This window comes from Cnephaeus nilssonii (assembly GCF_951640355.1).
Source record: "Cnephaeus nilssonii genome assembly, chromosome: 19".
Taxonomy (NCBI): Eukaryota; Metazoa; Chordata; class Mammalia; order Chiroptera; family Vespertilionidae; genus Cnephaeus; species Cnephaeus nilssonii.
This window is the reverse complement of record NC_137090.1, coordinates 37,743,241-37,759,410: the sequence shown is the minus strand read 5'-3', so window position 1 is coordinate 37,759,410 and position 16,170 is coordinate 37,743,241. Positions and strand designations below refer to the sequence as shown.

Genomic DNA, 16,170 nt, shown 5'->3' with positions numbered 1-16,170 from the left:
TGTGTGTTTGGGGCCTTGAACATTCCCACCTGTCCAGTGGAAGGTTGCCCTCTACCACGCTGACATCCCCCTTTCCCTCCCCCCGCCCCCGTTCCTCTGCCTTTTCTTCTCAGGTGAGGTGTCCTGGGCCTGGGGGATGGCACAGCAGTGGCGGGACTGGGGTCTGGGACATGGATAAGCAATGTAGAGGCCTCACCTCCAGCCTGAACCCAAGCTCAGATCTAGAGTCCAGATCCTGGGGCCTGATAAGGCTGTCTCTTCTGAACTTGACTATGAGTTCCCCTAAAAATGTATCAGGACCCCAGGTCTCCGAGGAAGGAGTCCGAAGGGCATGGTTGAGGTGTTTGTGTGCGGGATTCACCTGGGTATGTACCCGGGCGGAGGAAGAATGTTAGAAGGGAGGTAAGAGCCAGTCCAGGAGCGAGGGCGCCGTCGTGTAAGCAGGAGGGGCTGTCCTTGGGCCAGCAGGTGCTTTACGGCTTCCCTGTGCCCCGTGGCCCCCACCATTAGACCACCGTGACCCCACGGCTGCATAGAAGAGGCCCCCTTCACAGACAAGGAAACTGAGGCTCAGGAGGATAAAGTCACTTACTCAATGTTTAGATCTAGTCCCTTTGATACCCCAATTCTGCTGAGGGCTCTTCCCATGACCTCACCTGTGCCCCTGTTTGATGGGGGGTCAAGAGCGCTTTCTCCAGCCAGGGCTTGCTGGGATGGCCCGGGCAATGCTTCCTGAAGCAGGGAGTCATCAAGGCAAACAAGGCTGCTACGAGTCAGGGGCTGAGTAGTGGGGGTCAGGGGGTTTGGAAAAGAGGGGTGTGCACAGGGTACTGGTGAGAAGTGTCCTGAGGCCTTGACTGACCCATGTTTCCTCAGGCTTAGTCTCTCCTGCTGTAAAGCCTGAGCCGGGCATCCGAGGGGCAGGGGCTGCTGAGGCCACCAACCTGGGCACGAAGGAGCTTGTATTAACAAGGTGAGTGTGGAGCCAGCACAGCAGGAAACTGACCTCCCTGCCCAGGCCAGCCCCTGCCCCAGCCCTGCCCCAGCCCAGCCCAGTCCTAGCCCCTACCCCTGCCCCTGCCCCAGCCCCAGCCCCAGCCCCAGCCCCAGCCCCTGCCCCTGCCCCTGCCCCAGCCCCTGCCCTAGCCCCAGCCCCAGCCCCTGCCCCAGCCCCTGCCCCTGCCCCAGCCCCAGCCCCAGCCCCTGCCCCTGCCCCAGCCCCAGCCCCAGCCCCTGCCCCAGCCCCAGCCCCAGCCCCTGCCCCTGCCCCAGCCCCAGCCCCAGCCCCTGCCCCAGCCCCAGCCCCAGCCCCAGCCCCTGCCCCAGTCCAAGCCCCAGCCCCTGCCCCAGTTCCAGTCCCAGCCCCTGCCCCAGTCCCAGCCCCAGCCCCAGCCCAAGCCCCAGTCCTAGCCCCTTCCTCAGCCCCAGCCCCTGCCCCAGTCCCAGTCCCAGCCCTAGCCCCTGCTACAGCCCCTGCCTCAGCCCCAGCACCAGCCCAGGCTCCAGCTCCCTCCAGCCACCAGCGAGTGAGCGGAGGAGTCAGCCACAAAGCCAGCTTCCAGATTAGCAGGCTCCCAGGACGAGGGTGATTAATCAAATGTGCAGCTGGCTAAATGAGACCCCACTTGGCCTGCAGCTTTCCAGGGCCCTGGGCCCCACAGCCCTGCCTCAGCTGGAGCTTTCTTCACAGGTGGAAGCTGCCAGTTCAGCTACACAGAAAGGGCTGGGAACTGGGGGCAGGGCCCTGGTCGCCTGCCCCAGGCTCAGCCCCGCTCATCCTGCCTGTCCCAACCCCACCGTCCTGCACGTGGGAGCCACACCACCTGCTCCAATGGCTCCCTGAGCGATTTTATGTTTCCTCTTCCCAGGCCCTTCGGCCAAACCCAGAGGCCCAAGAGCTGGAGAGTGGACTGTGTGGCTAAGATCAGAAGGCTTCCACCAAACGCCGAAACAGGGGCGTCCTCCTAACTCTAAGGGGAGGGTTGGGTGCCGCTGGGGGGGGGTCAGACAGATGGGCCTGGGGGAGAAGACACTGGGAACCCCCCTCCTGATACTCCCGAACATGCAGGCAGCCTCCACGGAGCAGGGATGGGAGTAACTGAACCCCAACCAGGTTCTGGCCCAGCCTGGTAACTCGGCCCAGGGAGCAGGGCTGACCCACATGCTCCCTCCCTGCTCAGGGTGTTCCCAACACTGAGCCTCTGCTGAGTTGCAAGGTCAAGGTTCACGCTCATTACCTCTCACCTGGGCCATCACAACGCCCGCAGCACTCATGCCCTGGCCTCTGCTAGGATCTTCTACACTGGCTTCCGGAATGATCTTTCTAAAACAAATAGCTCCTCAGCCCCCTGGTTACACTGCTCCGTGGGTCCCCAGGGGTGCTCCTGAGAAGAACCTTCTCCTCGCCTGACATTCAAGGTGGGGGTGAGGGCTCCACCTCTTCTCCCTGACCTCCCAGCCCTTACACCATCCCCCAGCCCAACACCTTGTACCCCAACTTCAGTCAAGATGAACTCTGCGTGGTTCCCCAAATTATACCTCCCCGCACATCCCTGCACCTGCTGTTCCCTCCGCCTGCTGCGTCCTTGTGGGTCGGCCCAGAGCCCAGAAAGGCTTCCTTAACTCCTCCTGGCTCAGCGCGAGCCCACGTCCTCTTCGATCCCTCTGTCCTTTGCTTCTACTCTCGTTAGAGCAATTTGCTTTCTGGACTGTAACTGCCCCACCCCGAGTGTGGGGGTTGGTCGATTCTGAGTCTATTTCTAAGTCATCCGTGTGCCCCAACGTTGACGGGCACAGAGTCTGACAGAGTGAGGAGCAGTGCGCGTGCACTGAACGCACAAGTGGGCAGAGAATGCACGAATGCATGTGAGCCCCTCACCACTCAGGCTCAGAAAGAGAGGCAAAGCACACCCCAGAGAGACCCAACTGTAAGCAGACCGGTCAGCGCTGCGCGGACAGCCCCCTAACCCATGCTGGACCCCAAGGAGCAGGTCTGGGAGCAGCTGCGCTATCAGGGAGGCTCCCGGAGGAGGTGCATGGGATTGCAAGAGCTAGAGATGAACTCGGGAGAACAGCAGGTGAAGGCAGGAGACGGACTAGCTCACGTGGGCTTGAGGGTCAGCAAGCAGCCTCCGGGCATTTGTCTGGAACACAGGGTGAACGAAGAGGAGGAGAGGTGTGGCCCGGATGTCATGAATACCAGAATCAGATCGGACAGTATCCCTCCTGGTAGCTGCTCCAGGCCTGCTTGATTCTTGTAGTGATGGCAACCTTACTGTCCCCGGACAATTATAATGATTCAAAGAAAGAGGGGTTAGGATGGCCTTCCACACCGGGCTGGGGAGTTAGACTTCATTCTATAGGCAATAAAGGCCTGCCAACTCCACAGCAGAACGACATTGCCGGGTTTCTACGTTAGAAGCATCCAGTAGGGTTGGATAGAGATGGTAAACGTGATCCAGCCTTTTTCTCCTGCCCCAAAGCCCTAGCAAATGACATTACAGGTTTCCTATGAATTCATCTTTAGTATCACTGTAAAATAACAAGGGGTGTCCTCGGCAGGCCAGAAATTGTAAGGCATCGCCCCAAGGCAGAAGGCAGAGAGATATGATGGAGGGAGGGAGGGACTGGCTACAAAATTTGCAGTGGCCATAAAAAACAAAAATGTGGGGCCCTTGTTAAAAACGATTTAAAATTTTAAGATGGCAACAGCAGAGCATAAACGCCAGTGTGAGACCCTGTGAAGTATGGAGCCTGTGTGACTGCCGAGGTCCAATGCCCACCTCGGGAGACAGGAAACCACAGCCACAATCCCACGAAGGAAGGCCTGTGGCAGCATGGGGCCGCTGGAAGATAACAGCAAGCCCATAGGTGGGAAACACAGGCGCCTCCTGCTCTTGCCACTGTCAGGGCTTCCATGGTAGAGGAGCCAGGTCTGTAGTCCTTCCCCCAACCCTTGCTTGTTCCAAGCAGGGCCATTTGTCCCCAGGGGTGAGAAGGGATGAATGTGTGAGGGACAGGACGCCCTGGAAGGCTGAACAAGTCAGAAGCAAATGGGTCCTCTCACCCAGCAGCGTTTTCTACCCGCCCTCACCCCCAACAATTAGAGGCCAGCAGGGTACAGTAAACAGACATTGCGTTCCTCGGAGACAGATAAGAGGGACCCGCAAATACGAAGTGGAGTACACGTGCAAATACTGCTGAGTATGAAAGGAAAACCAACAATGTGGAAGGATGAGATCCAGCTCAAGGGCAGAAGGCAGGGCCTGTGGAGAAATGGATCCGTGGATTCCTTGAACCAACCTAGTGTCATAATAATGAATGGTGGCCAAATTTTAGCCAGCACCAGAATCACCTAAAGGGATAGCTGATACACAGGCGCTGGGCCCTACTCACGGAGTTTCTAATTCAGTAAGGCTGGGATGGGGCTCCAAGCTTTACATTTCTGACACGTTTCTAAGTGACGCTAATGCTGTTGGCCCAGGGACCACTCTTTGAGAACCAAGTATCTAGACGCAAGGGCATAAATCAGAGTCAGGGGGTGAATGGCAGGCAAACACAGCTCTCTGGAAGCTGAAGTCAGAGCAAATGTTTGTGGACACCTAGGCAGTGACTGCTTCCTTCCTCTCAATGGAAATGGGGCTCAATGACACTGTTCAAAAACAAGAAGAGCCCTGATTGTACTAATACATAGTCCCATAAGTGACAGCTCATAGGCTGTTAGCATAAATTATTCTGGAAGAGAAATGTAAACCCAGTGCATAAAAGATTAGTGACCTGGCAAAGGCCAAGTGGAATTTATCCCAGGAATGCAAGGTTGTTCAAAATCAATCAATGCAATGCATCATATTAATAGACTAAATGACAAAAAACCACGTGATCATCTCAACAGATGCAGAAAAAAAAGCATTTGGCAAAATCCAACACTCTTTCATGATAAAAGCACTCAATGAACTCGTAATAATAAGAGGGAACGTCCTCAACCAGATAGAGGATAACGAGAAAAACCCACCGCTAAGAGTATTTAATGGTGAAAGACTGAAAACATTCCCCCTAAGATCAGGAATAAGACAAGATGTTGGCTCTCCCCATTTCTATTCAATATTATACCAAAGGATCTAGCCCGGAAAACCAGGTAAACAAAGGAAATAAAAGGCACCCAGATTGGAAGAAGTCAAACCACCTCTATTTGGAGATGACATCATCTTATATACAGAAAATCCTAAGGAATCCCCTCCAAAAAAAATCTAATAAATGAGTTCAGCAAGGGTTCAGAATACAAAATCAATGTACAAAAATCAACTGTAGCTTGGCCAATATGGCTCAGTGGTTGAGCATTGACCCGTGAACCAGGAGGTCAAGGTTCGATTACCGGTCAGGGCACATGCCCAGGTTGTGGGCTCAATCCCGAGTGGGGGGGGGGGGGTGGTGCAGGAGGCAGCCAATCGATGACGTTTCTCTCTCATGGATGTTTCTTTCTCTCTATTCGTCTCTCTCTCTCTCTCTAAAAATTAATAAAAAACGTATTTACAAAAACAAATAAACAAAAACCCCCCACAGAAGAGCTGACCAGAAGAATGGGAGCAGTGGGGGAAGAGAAATTTGATGAGCAGTTTGTCAGGTTAGAATGGAGGAATAGTTCCAGAACCCAGCAAGGATTAAGACATAAGAAGAGAAAGAGCAAGTTGAGACATGATCCCAGTGTCTGTCTAACATAAAATTTGGAGCGAGAAAACATAAAGAAACACTTGAAGAAATAAAAAGAAAGCATCACAGCAATGAAGAAATAGCATAGTAAGCAAAGGCATGACACGCTACAAAGCCTCACCCACAAGCATTGTCTGTGACTCCAGAAAAAAAATAAATATTTTAAAACATAAAGCTTCAAGGAGAGAAAAAATCAGTTTACCCACAAATTTGCCTCGGACTTTTCACCAACAACACTAAATGCAAGAAGGCCGTGAGGAATATCTTTAAAGGTGGTTGGGAACATGATTATGAACACACGCAAATTCGTATTCAAATGAGAATGCAAAATATAGACATGTTTAGAAATGCAAGGACTAGAGGTTGAGCTTCCACATAGGCACCAGGAGGTCACAGGATCCATTCCTGGTCAGGGCACATGCCCTGACTGCAGGCTTAATCCCCAGCAGGGGGCGTGCAGGAGGCAGCCGGTTGGTTTTGATATTTTTCTCTCTCCCTCTATGTTCCTCTCTTTCTAAAATCAATCTATACTAATAAAAGGGTAATATGCTAATTAGACCAGATCAACCGGACATCTTCTGGATGTCCGACTTCCTTCTGGACAAAGCCACAGTGGTGGGGGCCTAGGCAGAGGCAGTTAGGAGTGATCAGGCCAGTGCGGGGGAGCAAGCAGTTAGGGGCGAGATCAAGCTGGCAGGGGAGGGAAGTTGGGGGTGATCAGGCTGGCAGGGGAGGGAAGTTGGGGGTGATCAGGCAGGCAGGCAGAGTGATTAGGGGTAATCAGGCAGGCAGGCGAGCCATTAAGAGCCAGCCATCCCGGATTGCAAGAGGGATGTCCAACTGCCAGTTTAGGCCCGATCCTCAGGCAGGATAGGGCCTAAACTGGCAGTTGGACATCCCCAGAAAGGTCCCAGATTGTGAGAGGGTGCAGGCCAGGCTGAGGGACGCCCCCCCCCCTCCACTGTGCATGACTTTCATGCACTGGGTCTCTAGTTTAAAAATAAAAGAAATGCAAGGACTTGTAAAGTTTCTATCACAGTTCCTATCTGAGGTGATATTCTAGTGAAAAGAGGAAGTAAATTCAAGAGAAAATCATGAAGAAGCAGCAGTGAGACCTATACAATAAAGAGGGTGAATGTTACAGAATGTAAGTCATACCTTACTGTGCTTAACTGAAGGAAGAGCAGGAGGAGGAGGAGGAGGAGGAGGAGGAGGAGGAGGAGGAGGAGGAGGAGGAGGAGATGACAGCATTATAGTCAGGATCAAACAAGAAAACCCGCTATCATTCCTGTTACTTAGCATCTATCTGGAGATCCTGTGCAATGCAATTTAAAAATATATAGTATATTCACGTGAAAAGCTCTCCAAGATCGACTATGAAGTGAAAAGTGAAAATTAAGTGGCAGCAATAACACATGATATGATCTATCTCTATAGAGATACCCTCCACATTGATAAAGTCTGCAGTGAGGTCTGTGATGGAAAGAAGTAGATAAGGGAGACTTTGGTTTTCTTTGTGCTTTTTTGTTTACAATGAAAATGTATTCAAGAAATAAGGTGATTATTTGTTCACCAATGTTCATAGAAGCATTATTCACAACTAGAGGCCCGATGCACAAAGATTCGTGCAAGAATGGGCCTTCCTTCCCCTGGCTGCCAGCACCGCCTTCACTCTGGCCACAGCCACCTTTTCTCTCTGGCCCGGAGACGCCTTTCCACCTTCCCACGCTGCCCAGAGGCCCGAAGCAGCTGGGGTGGTGCGGAATGCCTGCATCCTCACGACGATGCAAGCGTCCTGCCCCACCCCCAGCTGCTCAGCACCTGCATATGCAAATTAACTCACCATCTTTGTTGGGTTAATTTGCATAGTCACTCCTGATTGGCTGGTGGGTGTCACGAAGGTACGGTCAATTTGCATCTTACTCTTTTATTAGTGTTGATAGCTAAAGGTGGAACCATGTCCACCAACAGGTGACTGGGTAAACAAATTATGGTAGAAACATACAATGGGATATTATTCAGCCTTAAAAAGGAAAGAAATTCTGACATATGCTACAACAAGGATGAACTTCGAGGACATGATGCTAAGTGAAACAAACCAGACATAAAAATACAAACACTGCATGATGGCACTTACATGAGGTCCCCAGGGTAGTAAAATTCATAGAGCCAGATTGCAGAATGGTGGAACAGGGGTGGGGTGGGGGGCGGGGTGGGACTAGGGAATGGAGAGCTCATGTTTAATGGATACAGGGTTTCAGTTTGGGATGATGAAAAAGTTCTGGACAGGAATGGTTTATAGTTGCACAACTATATGAATATACTTAATGCCACTACACTGTACCCTTGAAAATGTTAACATGGTTTTATATTATGTATATTTTACCCGATTAAAAAATGATAAATAAAAATAATGATGCATGCCATTATAAAAATAGTAATAATAATAAATAAAGTGAACTGAACTGATGCTGAAGGATCCCTTTCATTAAAAACATATAGACTGGGCAATATATTACCAAAAAATGTCAATATATAACCAAGCTCAGGATAAAGAATGGATCGTACAGAAGTGCCAGAAACAACAAGGGAGCTACAATGCGGAGACGAAAGCAGAAGCAGGCCTAGAGGAGGCCCACGGAAAACTCAGGTGGACAGAGGCTCCGGGACTAGAGGCTGAAAACCGCACAGTCAACTCCACACACTAGGCCTCAGCCTGTGGGAGCTGGTGAGGCACTGAAGTGAGCCCTGTGCACAGTAGGGATGGTGGCAGGGCTGCTCCATCCATAAAGGCACTTAGAAACACAGCACTCCTTGCCCTGACTGGTTTGGTTCAGTGGATAGAGCGTCGGACTGCGGACTCAAGGGTCCCAGGTTTGATTCCAGTCAAGGGAATGTACCTTGGTTGCGGGCACATCCCCAGTGGGGAGTGTGCAGGAGGCAGCTGATCGATGTTTCTAACTCTCTATCCCTCTCCCTTCCACTCTGTAAAAAATCAATAAAATATATTTTAAAAAAAGAAAAGAAAAGAAACACAGCACTCCTTAGGGGGAGCAGCACGGAAACCGTTCACAGACAGCGAAACAGAAAAAGTCACACGTGAGTAATGAAGACCCTCAGCTTCTGCCACCTGTGGGCATGGGGTCTAAATCTGCACCGCTCACCAGCATGGAAACGCAGAACTGTAAGTTGAGCATGCAAAATGTCTAAGACTGGGGAGACACTCTGGCCCAGCAGAGACACACGACCACGTTTCAGGGAAGGAAACTTGAAGGAGGCAGGAGTAGAGCTCTATCTGTGCCACCTGTTTTGATATCAGCCTTTCCCATGGAGTGCTTGCAGGCATTTCTCTCCCCACAAGAGCCTCGGAGCCTCTCCTAAGGCCCCCGCCTCAGCCTGTTTCATTGCATAGTTTTCCTCTCTGCTGTGAGCTCCTAAGAGAGTGGCAATGCCAGCTTGCTCCTGTTTATTTCCTCCACTTCTCGCACAGGGTCGAGCCCATTGTGGCTCCATAAATGACTGTTGAAATGAATGAAATTAATGTGTGTGTTCTGTCGTGTTGTGGGAATTCACATTAGGAGTCTCCTGGGGAATGAGGCTCAGAAGGAGCTGGAAACACGGCTGGTTCCCTCTTCCTCTCCTCCTCTTCTCTCTCGCCCTCCTGCTCCCCATCTGTGCTGGGAGGAGACAGCATCAATTCTCAACTCAATAAAGCACTGCCCCTAATTCAGCCTCTCTTGAGTACCGTGAAGCGTCGGTTAGCATGGTACCTGTGAACCATCTTTCACTCTTCTCCCCGCTTCCAGCATTCTCCTGGCCTGTTATTGAATGCACTTTGCAAGTATTAGCTCATTTAATCCTGGCAGCTTTGGTACTAGCCCCACTCTGCAGATGAAGAAGCTGAGGCTCAGAGAGGTGATGTGACTTTCCCTGGCCACAAAGCCACAGACCATCAGGGCCAAGGTTCAAACCCCAGACCTCTTACATTCCAAAGCTGCAGCTGCCGCCTCTCCCACCAATCTCCCTCTGCTTCCTTCTCTCCTGCCCTCCCAGTCACACTGCCTCTCGCTCACCCACTCCTTAGCTCACACTGTGTCTGAGTCACACATTTTTTGGCAGGCAAGTGAGGCTGGTGGTGGGACATGGGTGACCAGATGGGTGGCGAGTACAAGTCTGGGTTTGTCTTTTTGTAGCTACCAAGCATTGTCCTGGGGAAGCAGCTGGAACCCATGACCTCTTGTGGCCCCTTGCAGGGTCCCCAAGGTGAAGGAAAGAGCAGACGAGGGTCCATCTGCAAATGTGTGCCTGTGAAGACCGAGAAACTGGCCCTGGACTGGCCTTGACGATCAGACTCAGAGCCTGCCTTCCTATGAATGTGCCAGTGGCCGAGGGGTTTCATGGCCTCAGTCCTATCTGGGAGGTGAAGCCCTGGTCTGGAAATCAAGAGACTAGAGATCTGAGTGTGATGCTCCCACCATCTTGGAGGACCTTGGGCAAGACAGAGCTTCCCTGAGCCTTGGGTTTCTTCACTTGTCTAATGGAACCATCATCCCAGGCCTGTCCATTTCTCAGGATGGGCCCTTTGCCACGGGAGGGCTCAAAACCAAGGAGGCAGGATGGGGATGAGGAAAGGAGCAGAGGCTGCAGGCAGGACAGCCAGCGCCGAGACTGCCAGCATCAAGTTGAGTTTTTCTCTTGGGCTGGGCCAGCGCATCTCACCAAACAGCTCCTGATAGGATGGCCTTCCCAGGCAAGCAGCGCTGACCCAGACCGTGACTGAGGCATTACAGGACCAGGAGAGGAAGAAAAGAGGAGATGAGGAAGAGGGGAAATAGAAGGAGTGATATAGGGGGTGGGGAGGAGGGAGAGAAAGAACTGGCCTCAGGACGACGAATACGGAGGTTAGCACCTACATCTGGGATAGGTGGGAGCCTCACACCAGTCCCACCTTAATCTTGTACAGTTCCTCTCTGAGCCTCACTTTCCCCATATGTCATCTCAGATGTTATGACCTCCTCTGCTACATCCTCCACTTGCCTTTCAAAGCCTGGCTCCATAGCTTCATTGTCAGGAACCCTTCCTTGAGCCGCCCTCTCCTGCCTCCTTCCTAAATTCCTGCCTCTCACCTCTGGGCCCAACAACCTTCCACTTAAGCCCGACTCCCTTAGGTCTTGACTTATACTGTGAGACACATCACAAGCCAAGGGCCTCAGTTGAGTCACCTTTGGTCCCTCCTATAAGCACTTTACACACAGTAGACTTTTAACAAACATTCTCTTAGTGACACAATGTGGTCTAATGGACAGATGGATGGATGCCTAAAAGGATATGGCTGCTTTGTCTGCTGATTAATCTTCTGGTCAAAACTCCTCTCCATAAAAAGCCTCCTGGATTAATTCCCAGCCACAACTCCGTCTTCAACAACTCAGCCAAAAACTTAAGGCTCCCGCCTCCTGCCCCTCTGCCCTGTTCCCTTGCAAAGGCCCCCCCAGGTGCTACCCTACTTTACCAAACAGATTCCAGCACCACAGGCCTGGCCTGGCAGTCCAAAGAGCTTGGACCCTGCCACCTGCCCTTAGTTACCCATTCTCCTGGGGACAAAGGATGCTCTGTGAAAGAGCTGGAACTTGTCTGCCATAGAAAAACCCCACAAAAGTCTCCATGAGGGTTCCTGCAGGTCACAGAATTCAGGGCTCACAGGCTCAGAGAGGGGAGGCGCCCAGACAGATAGAAGCCCCAAGTCCTAGCACTTCGACCCACCCTGCAATGTACATATGTACACACCCTGGTCATGAGAGAAGCAGACTCTCACCTTGATGCTCCTCCAGTTTTCCCATGGTCTCCATCTGCTCCACCAGGTCATTCGAATTCCACTGGCTCATCCCGATGAGGATGGCATTCTTCCCCTCAGCCACCTCCTCTGTGGAAGGAGCAAAGATGGGCATGAGCAGGGAGGGCAGGGTATAGGTAGTCCTGACAGTAGCTTATATCTGAGGGAGTACTTATGTCTTCCTTTGACTTGAAGTGTCTGTAGTTATGACAGGTACAAGACATTCAGGAATTTTTCATCGAAAGAAAGTCATGAGAGAGGCTGAAAACTCACAGAAGGTCCCATTTCTAGCCCTAAGAGAGAGATTTCTTGAAAGGAAGTGTGCTTGGGGATGGAGGGGGTCCTTGCCACCGCTAGCAGTTTTTCTTTGGGTAAGTACCTTGCCTTTTGAGCTTCAGTTTTTCCATCAGTAACATGGTACAGGAAGTGTCTCACTCACAGAAATGTTGTGAGGACTAAACGAGATAATGGGTGTAAAGGTCTTGGTACATAGAAGGTGGTCATAAGCGAGAGATATCACGGTTATTTCTTCACATGAGAAGTGAATTGCGACCTGGATTTGAGTGGGGCAGGGGTAGCTCTAGAGTAACTGGAAGAGCAGAAGACTTCTGCTCTAAGTGAGCCTTGAGCTGTGTGGAACCCTTAGCCCATGTCATAACTTTATGAACTTATTAATGCCTTCATTCCTTATCCCTACTCCTCCCCTCAACCCTGTCTGTATCCTTGCTCTTTCCCAGTCTGAGCTTGGTGATTACTCTGAGAGAAATTGATGGGGCCACATTACCTAACCACGCTGAATACAGGTCCCAGGGTCCCACACATCTGGTGTAGTCCCTCATCCCAGAAAGGGGCATTTCCTCAAGAACAAACCCACAGAAGTGGCCCCCCTCTCTCTTTGAAGGGCCTTCCTGGTAAAGAGCTTTGTGTCCTCCCTTGTAGAATAGACATTAAAGAGTGGTGAGGAGAATCCTCAAGTTCATGATAACCAAAAATAAAGGGATGAGACCCATTTCACTGCCAAAGAACTTTACAGAGCAGGTGGGACCAATATGGTGGATCGGAAGCTTGGGGCGCTGTCCAGAGTTCTGAATTCCCCTAGAACTCACTAATCCAGGACTCATGTCTGGATGATGATGACTGTGATGATGGTGGTGGTGGTGGTGGTGGTGGTGGTGGTGGTGGTGGTGGTGACAATGATGATTCCTTAGTTACTTGATTTATTTGATTGCTTTAACAACACATCAAATCCTTACTATGCACTAAGATTATTATAGGTGTTTTTAAAATATAATTCACTTAATTTTCATAAAATGCTAAAAAGGCACGATTATTATTATCTCCAGTTCAGGCATGGAGTATTTCAGGAATTTGCCCAATGTCACTGTCTAAAGCCAGAATTGAAACCTAGATATACTATTTCAAGAGTCCTTAAATCTGCCCAGCCAGTGTGGCTCAGTAGTTGAGCACTGACCCATGCACCAAGAGGTTGATGGTTCAATTCTAGGTCAGGGCACATGCCCAGGTTATGGGCCTGATCCCCAGTGGGAGGCATACTGGAGGCAACCAATTGATGCTTCTCTCTTATTGATATTTCTATCGCTCTCTCCCTTTCTCTCTAAAATCAATAAAATCATTTTTTAAGAGTCCTATAATCTTGTCCTCCCAATGGCCTGCCATGGGCATCCTATATTGGCTTCCCAACACTCCAGCCAAGCACCACTCACACCCAGACAATTTATTCAGTGTGGTGTGTTCCATCTGGGCACCAGTGTACACCTCTTAGCAGCACTGTGCTCTGGGCAGAGCCCTGACCAGGTCCCAGTCCAGAGAACGCTACAAGTGAGCCTGTTCTTTGCATACATCCCTCAGCTCTTCCTGTGGTTTTTTTTCCTTGAATGAGAATAACAACTCTAGTTTTACAACTCCGTCTAGCAAGATGCCATGAAGACAATGACATACTAAATTTGCAAAAGCTACACAAGCCAAAATGCTGTGAACAAACATCAGGTAGTATAACTCTGGGGGAAGCAGGACACCAAGGGGTAAGAGCTCAGTTCAGTGTTATGTTGACTCTTTCCAATCCTGCTAGATATATGACCTTTGACAATAAAGTAGCTTTCTGAGCCTTAGTTTTCTCATCTATAAAATGACATCCCAGTCATGCCTATGTCACAGGATTGTTGTGAGGCTTAAATGAGACAATGAAGGTTGAAGTGTTTACACAATAACAGCACAGCAGTGGGTATCAGCACATGAAGATGATGGTCCATCATCACCTCCACCCCAGAGGATGTGGTATATACCCCAACATTCCCCACATATGCTGTGTTCTACCCCTGTGACCCTGCCCCACACCCAGATGGGGTAATCAGCCTGTAGCCCACTGTGAGTGCCTCTGTCTCCTGGCTCTCTGTTGCCCACTTATTCATTCGAGCATTCTTTCTGCAATGAGTGGACTTCTGAGCACCTACTGTGTGCAGTGTGACATGACATGACCTCTACCCTATTTTATGGAGGGAAAAAAGAGTAAATAACTCTGGTGCAGGAAGATGAGTATGCTGGGGGTCCTGGTCCAGTGCCCGGTATGCAACAGGTGCTCAACAGGTGCTTACACATCCTAGCTCTCGTTTTTCCTACAATGTGTAAGCCCTATTCCTGGGGTGTGTATGAGGCTATCAGAACCAGAGGGTCCTCCCAGACTCTGAGGTCGGAGCATGCCCACTTCTGCACTATCCTCGGCCTCTTTCCTCTCTTCCTAGTTTTGTGCATGACCCACCTCCATCTTTCCCTTTTGGTCTTTTGTCTGTCTTTCTAGTAGATGTGTCTTCCTCGCCAACTCCCACCGTGTTCCTCTATGCTGGGCGTCTGGCCCTGTCCCACTCAGATCGGATCTTGCCAGATCCTTCCATTGATCTCTGTCCCTCTGGGTCCTTGCATTTCTCTGTGCCTCTCGGGCTCCCAGTGTTCTCAGCCCCATCTGTCCCTCTCTCTGGGTGGACCTCAGTCAGGCTCCACACTCTTTGCTCTTCCTCTCTCTTTATCCCAGCATCTGTCTCTCTCTTCTCTCTGGGAAGATGTCTCTGTCTTGATCGCTCTCACTCTCTGGGTTTCTCTCTTTCTCTGGGTCCTGCCCCTCAGGATCTCTCTGCCCATGCAGGTCTGCCGTGCTTCCTCTGGTCTTCTCTCTCCTTCTGAGTCACTGTCTCTCTTTCAACCCTCTCTGGTTCTCTGGTGTGTGTGTGTGTGTGTGTGTGTGTGTGTGTGTGTGTGTGTGTCCCTCTCTCTAACCCTTTCTGGATATCTCTCTCTCTCTCTCTCTCTCTCTCTCTCTCTCTCTCTCTCTCTCTCTGCTTTCTCATCTTTTCCCTCACTTCCTTACGCTCCCTGCTCCTCCACCACATCCCTGTCTCTCCAGCTGCTCCCCACCCTCCCTTCTCTGTCCCCTGCTCTCAACACTCAGCCTTCAGATTCTCACTATGTTCCCTGAGAGGCAGTGAGAATGCACACACACACACACACGCACACACACACACACACACACACACACACACACACACACACACGACTGCTCCTTTCGGAGTCATTCAGGCAAATCAGAGCTCCAGGTCTCCGCTCTACTTCCCCTCACTGCGGTACGTGCCTCCGCATCAGGGCCCACAGAGGCCACAAATGGCTTCTCTGGATAAATGTCCTGGTTATTGATTTTGCTTTTCGACTTCTGGTGAGTGTTCCCTGCACACTAATTCTCATCCCCGGTGGCCTCCGGTGTGGACACAGTTTTTGCATCTATGTCGCTCCAACTGAGCCCAGTCCCTGCCCAGACTAGGTGGTCAGGCTGAATCCCATCCAGAGGCACCACAACCCGGCCTGGACCCCAGACTGACTCCAACCCTGGCCAAAGTCTGGGTATACCCCTTTAAGCACAACCTCCGGTGCCGTAAGGAAAGCCTTTCCTCCTCCCAGGCCTGTTTCTGCTGGATCCAGGGGCCTTCAGAGCAGGCAATCTCCTTGCCCCACACCAGGAAGAGGTCACCTCTGGCTCATGGGGCGAGGGCGTGTCACCTTCTGCAGTTGGTCCGTCCAACACCGAGCATCACCCTTTGCATCAGGCCCATGATGCCAGCTTTTCCGAGGACCTGGATGTGCATTGCTCTGGGGGAGACAAGACTGCTACCCCACCCTGGAGCTGTTTGACACGAGCCATCCCCTCGCCCACAGCCATCACCACTACTCTCTCTTCACTGCAGTTGAAAGGACCCAAATTCTGCCACCGTGAAGCTGAAGCTGCCTTTCGGAATATTGATTTTAAACTGTTAAGCAAAACTCAGACAGAACCTTTGGCCCACCCCCCTTTCCTGCCCGAGAGATTCAGACAGACAGAGGGACAGTCCCCCTGTTTAAAAAGTTTGAGGATCCCTGGTTTAGGGTGTCACCTTAGCCTAACTTGCATTAAGTATGGTAAACAGGGGGCCTGTTAGCTAGATACCCCGTGTCCCATTATCTCTGAGTCATTTAGCAAGGATGTGCCTGCCATGTGCATGCCATCCTCCTTCCACTCCCTGCAAATGGCCCATCCTGCTTCTGAGATCTAATACCCTGTCCCCTGCTCCTCCAACCTTCTCCTTTGTCCAAAA

The 16,170-nt window shown here is 51.1% G+C and overlaps 1 protein-coding gene across 1 annotated transcript in view; it reads right to left on the bottom strand.

The window, feature by feature from the left end:
* The window catches only part of PITPNM3 (PITPNM family member 3), a 90,284-nt gene that overhangs the window by 49,750 nt on the left and 24,364 nt on the right, over positions 1-16,170 (bottom strand). Inside the window, exon 3 of the mRNA XM_079798971.1 lies at positions 11,519-11,626. Coding sequence (XP_079655097.1) covers positions 11,519-11,626 — 108 coding nt within the window. The remainder of the gene's footprint in view (positions 1-11,518; positions 11,627-16,170) is intronic.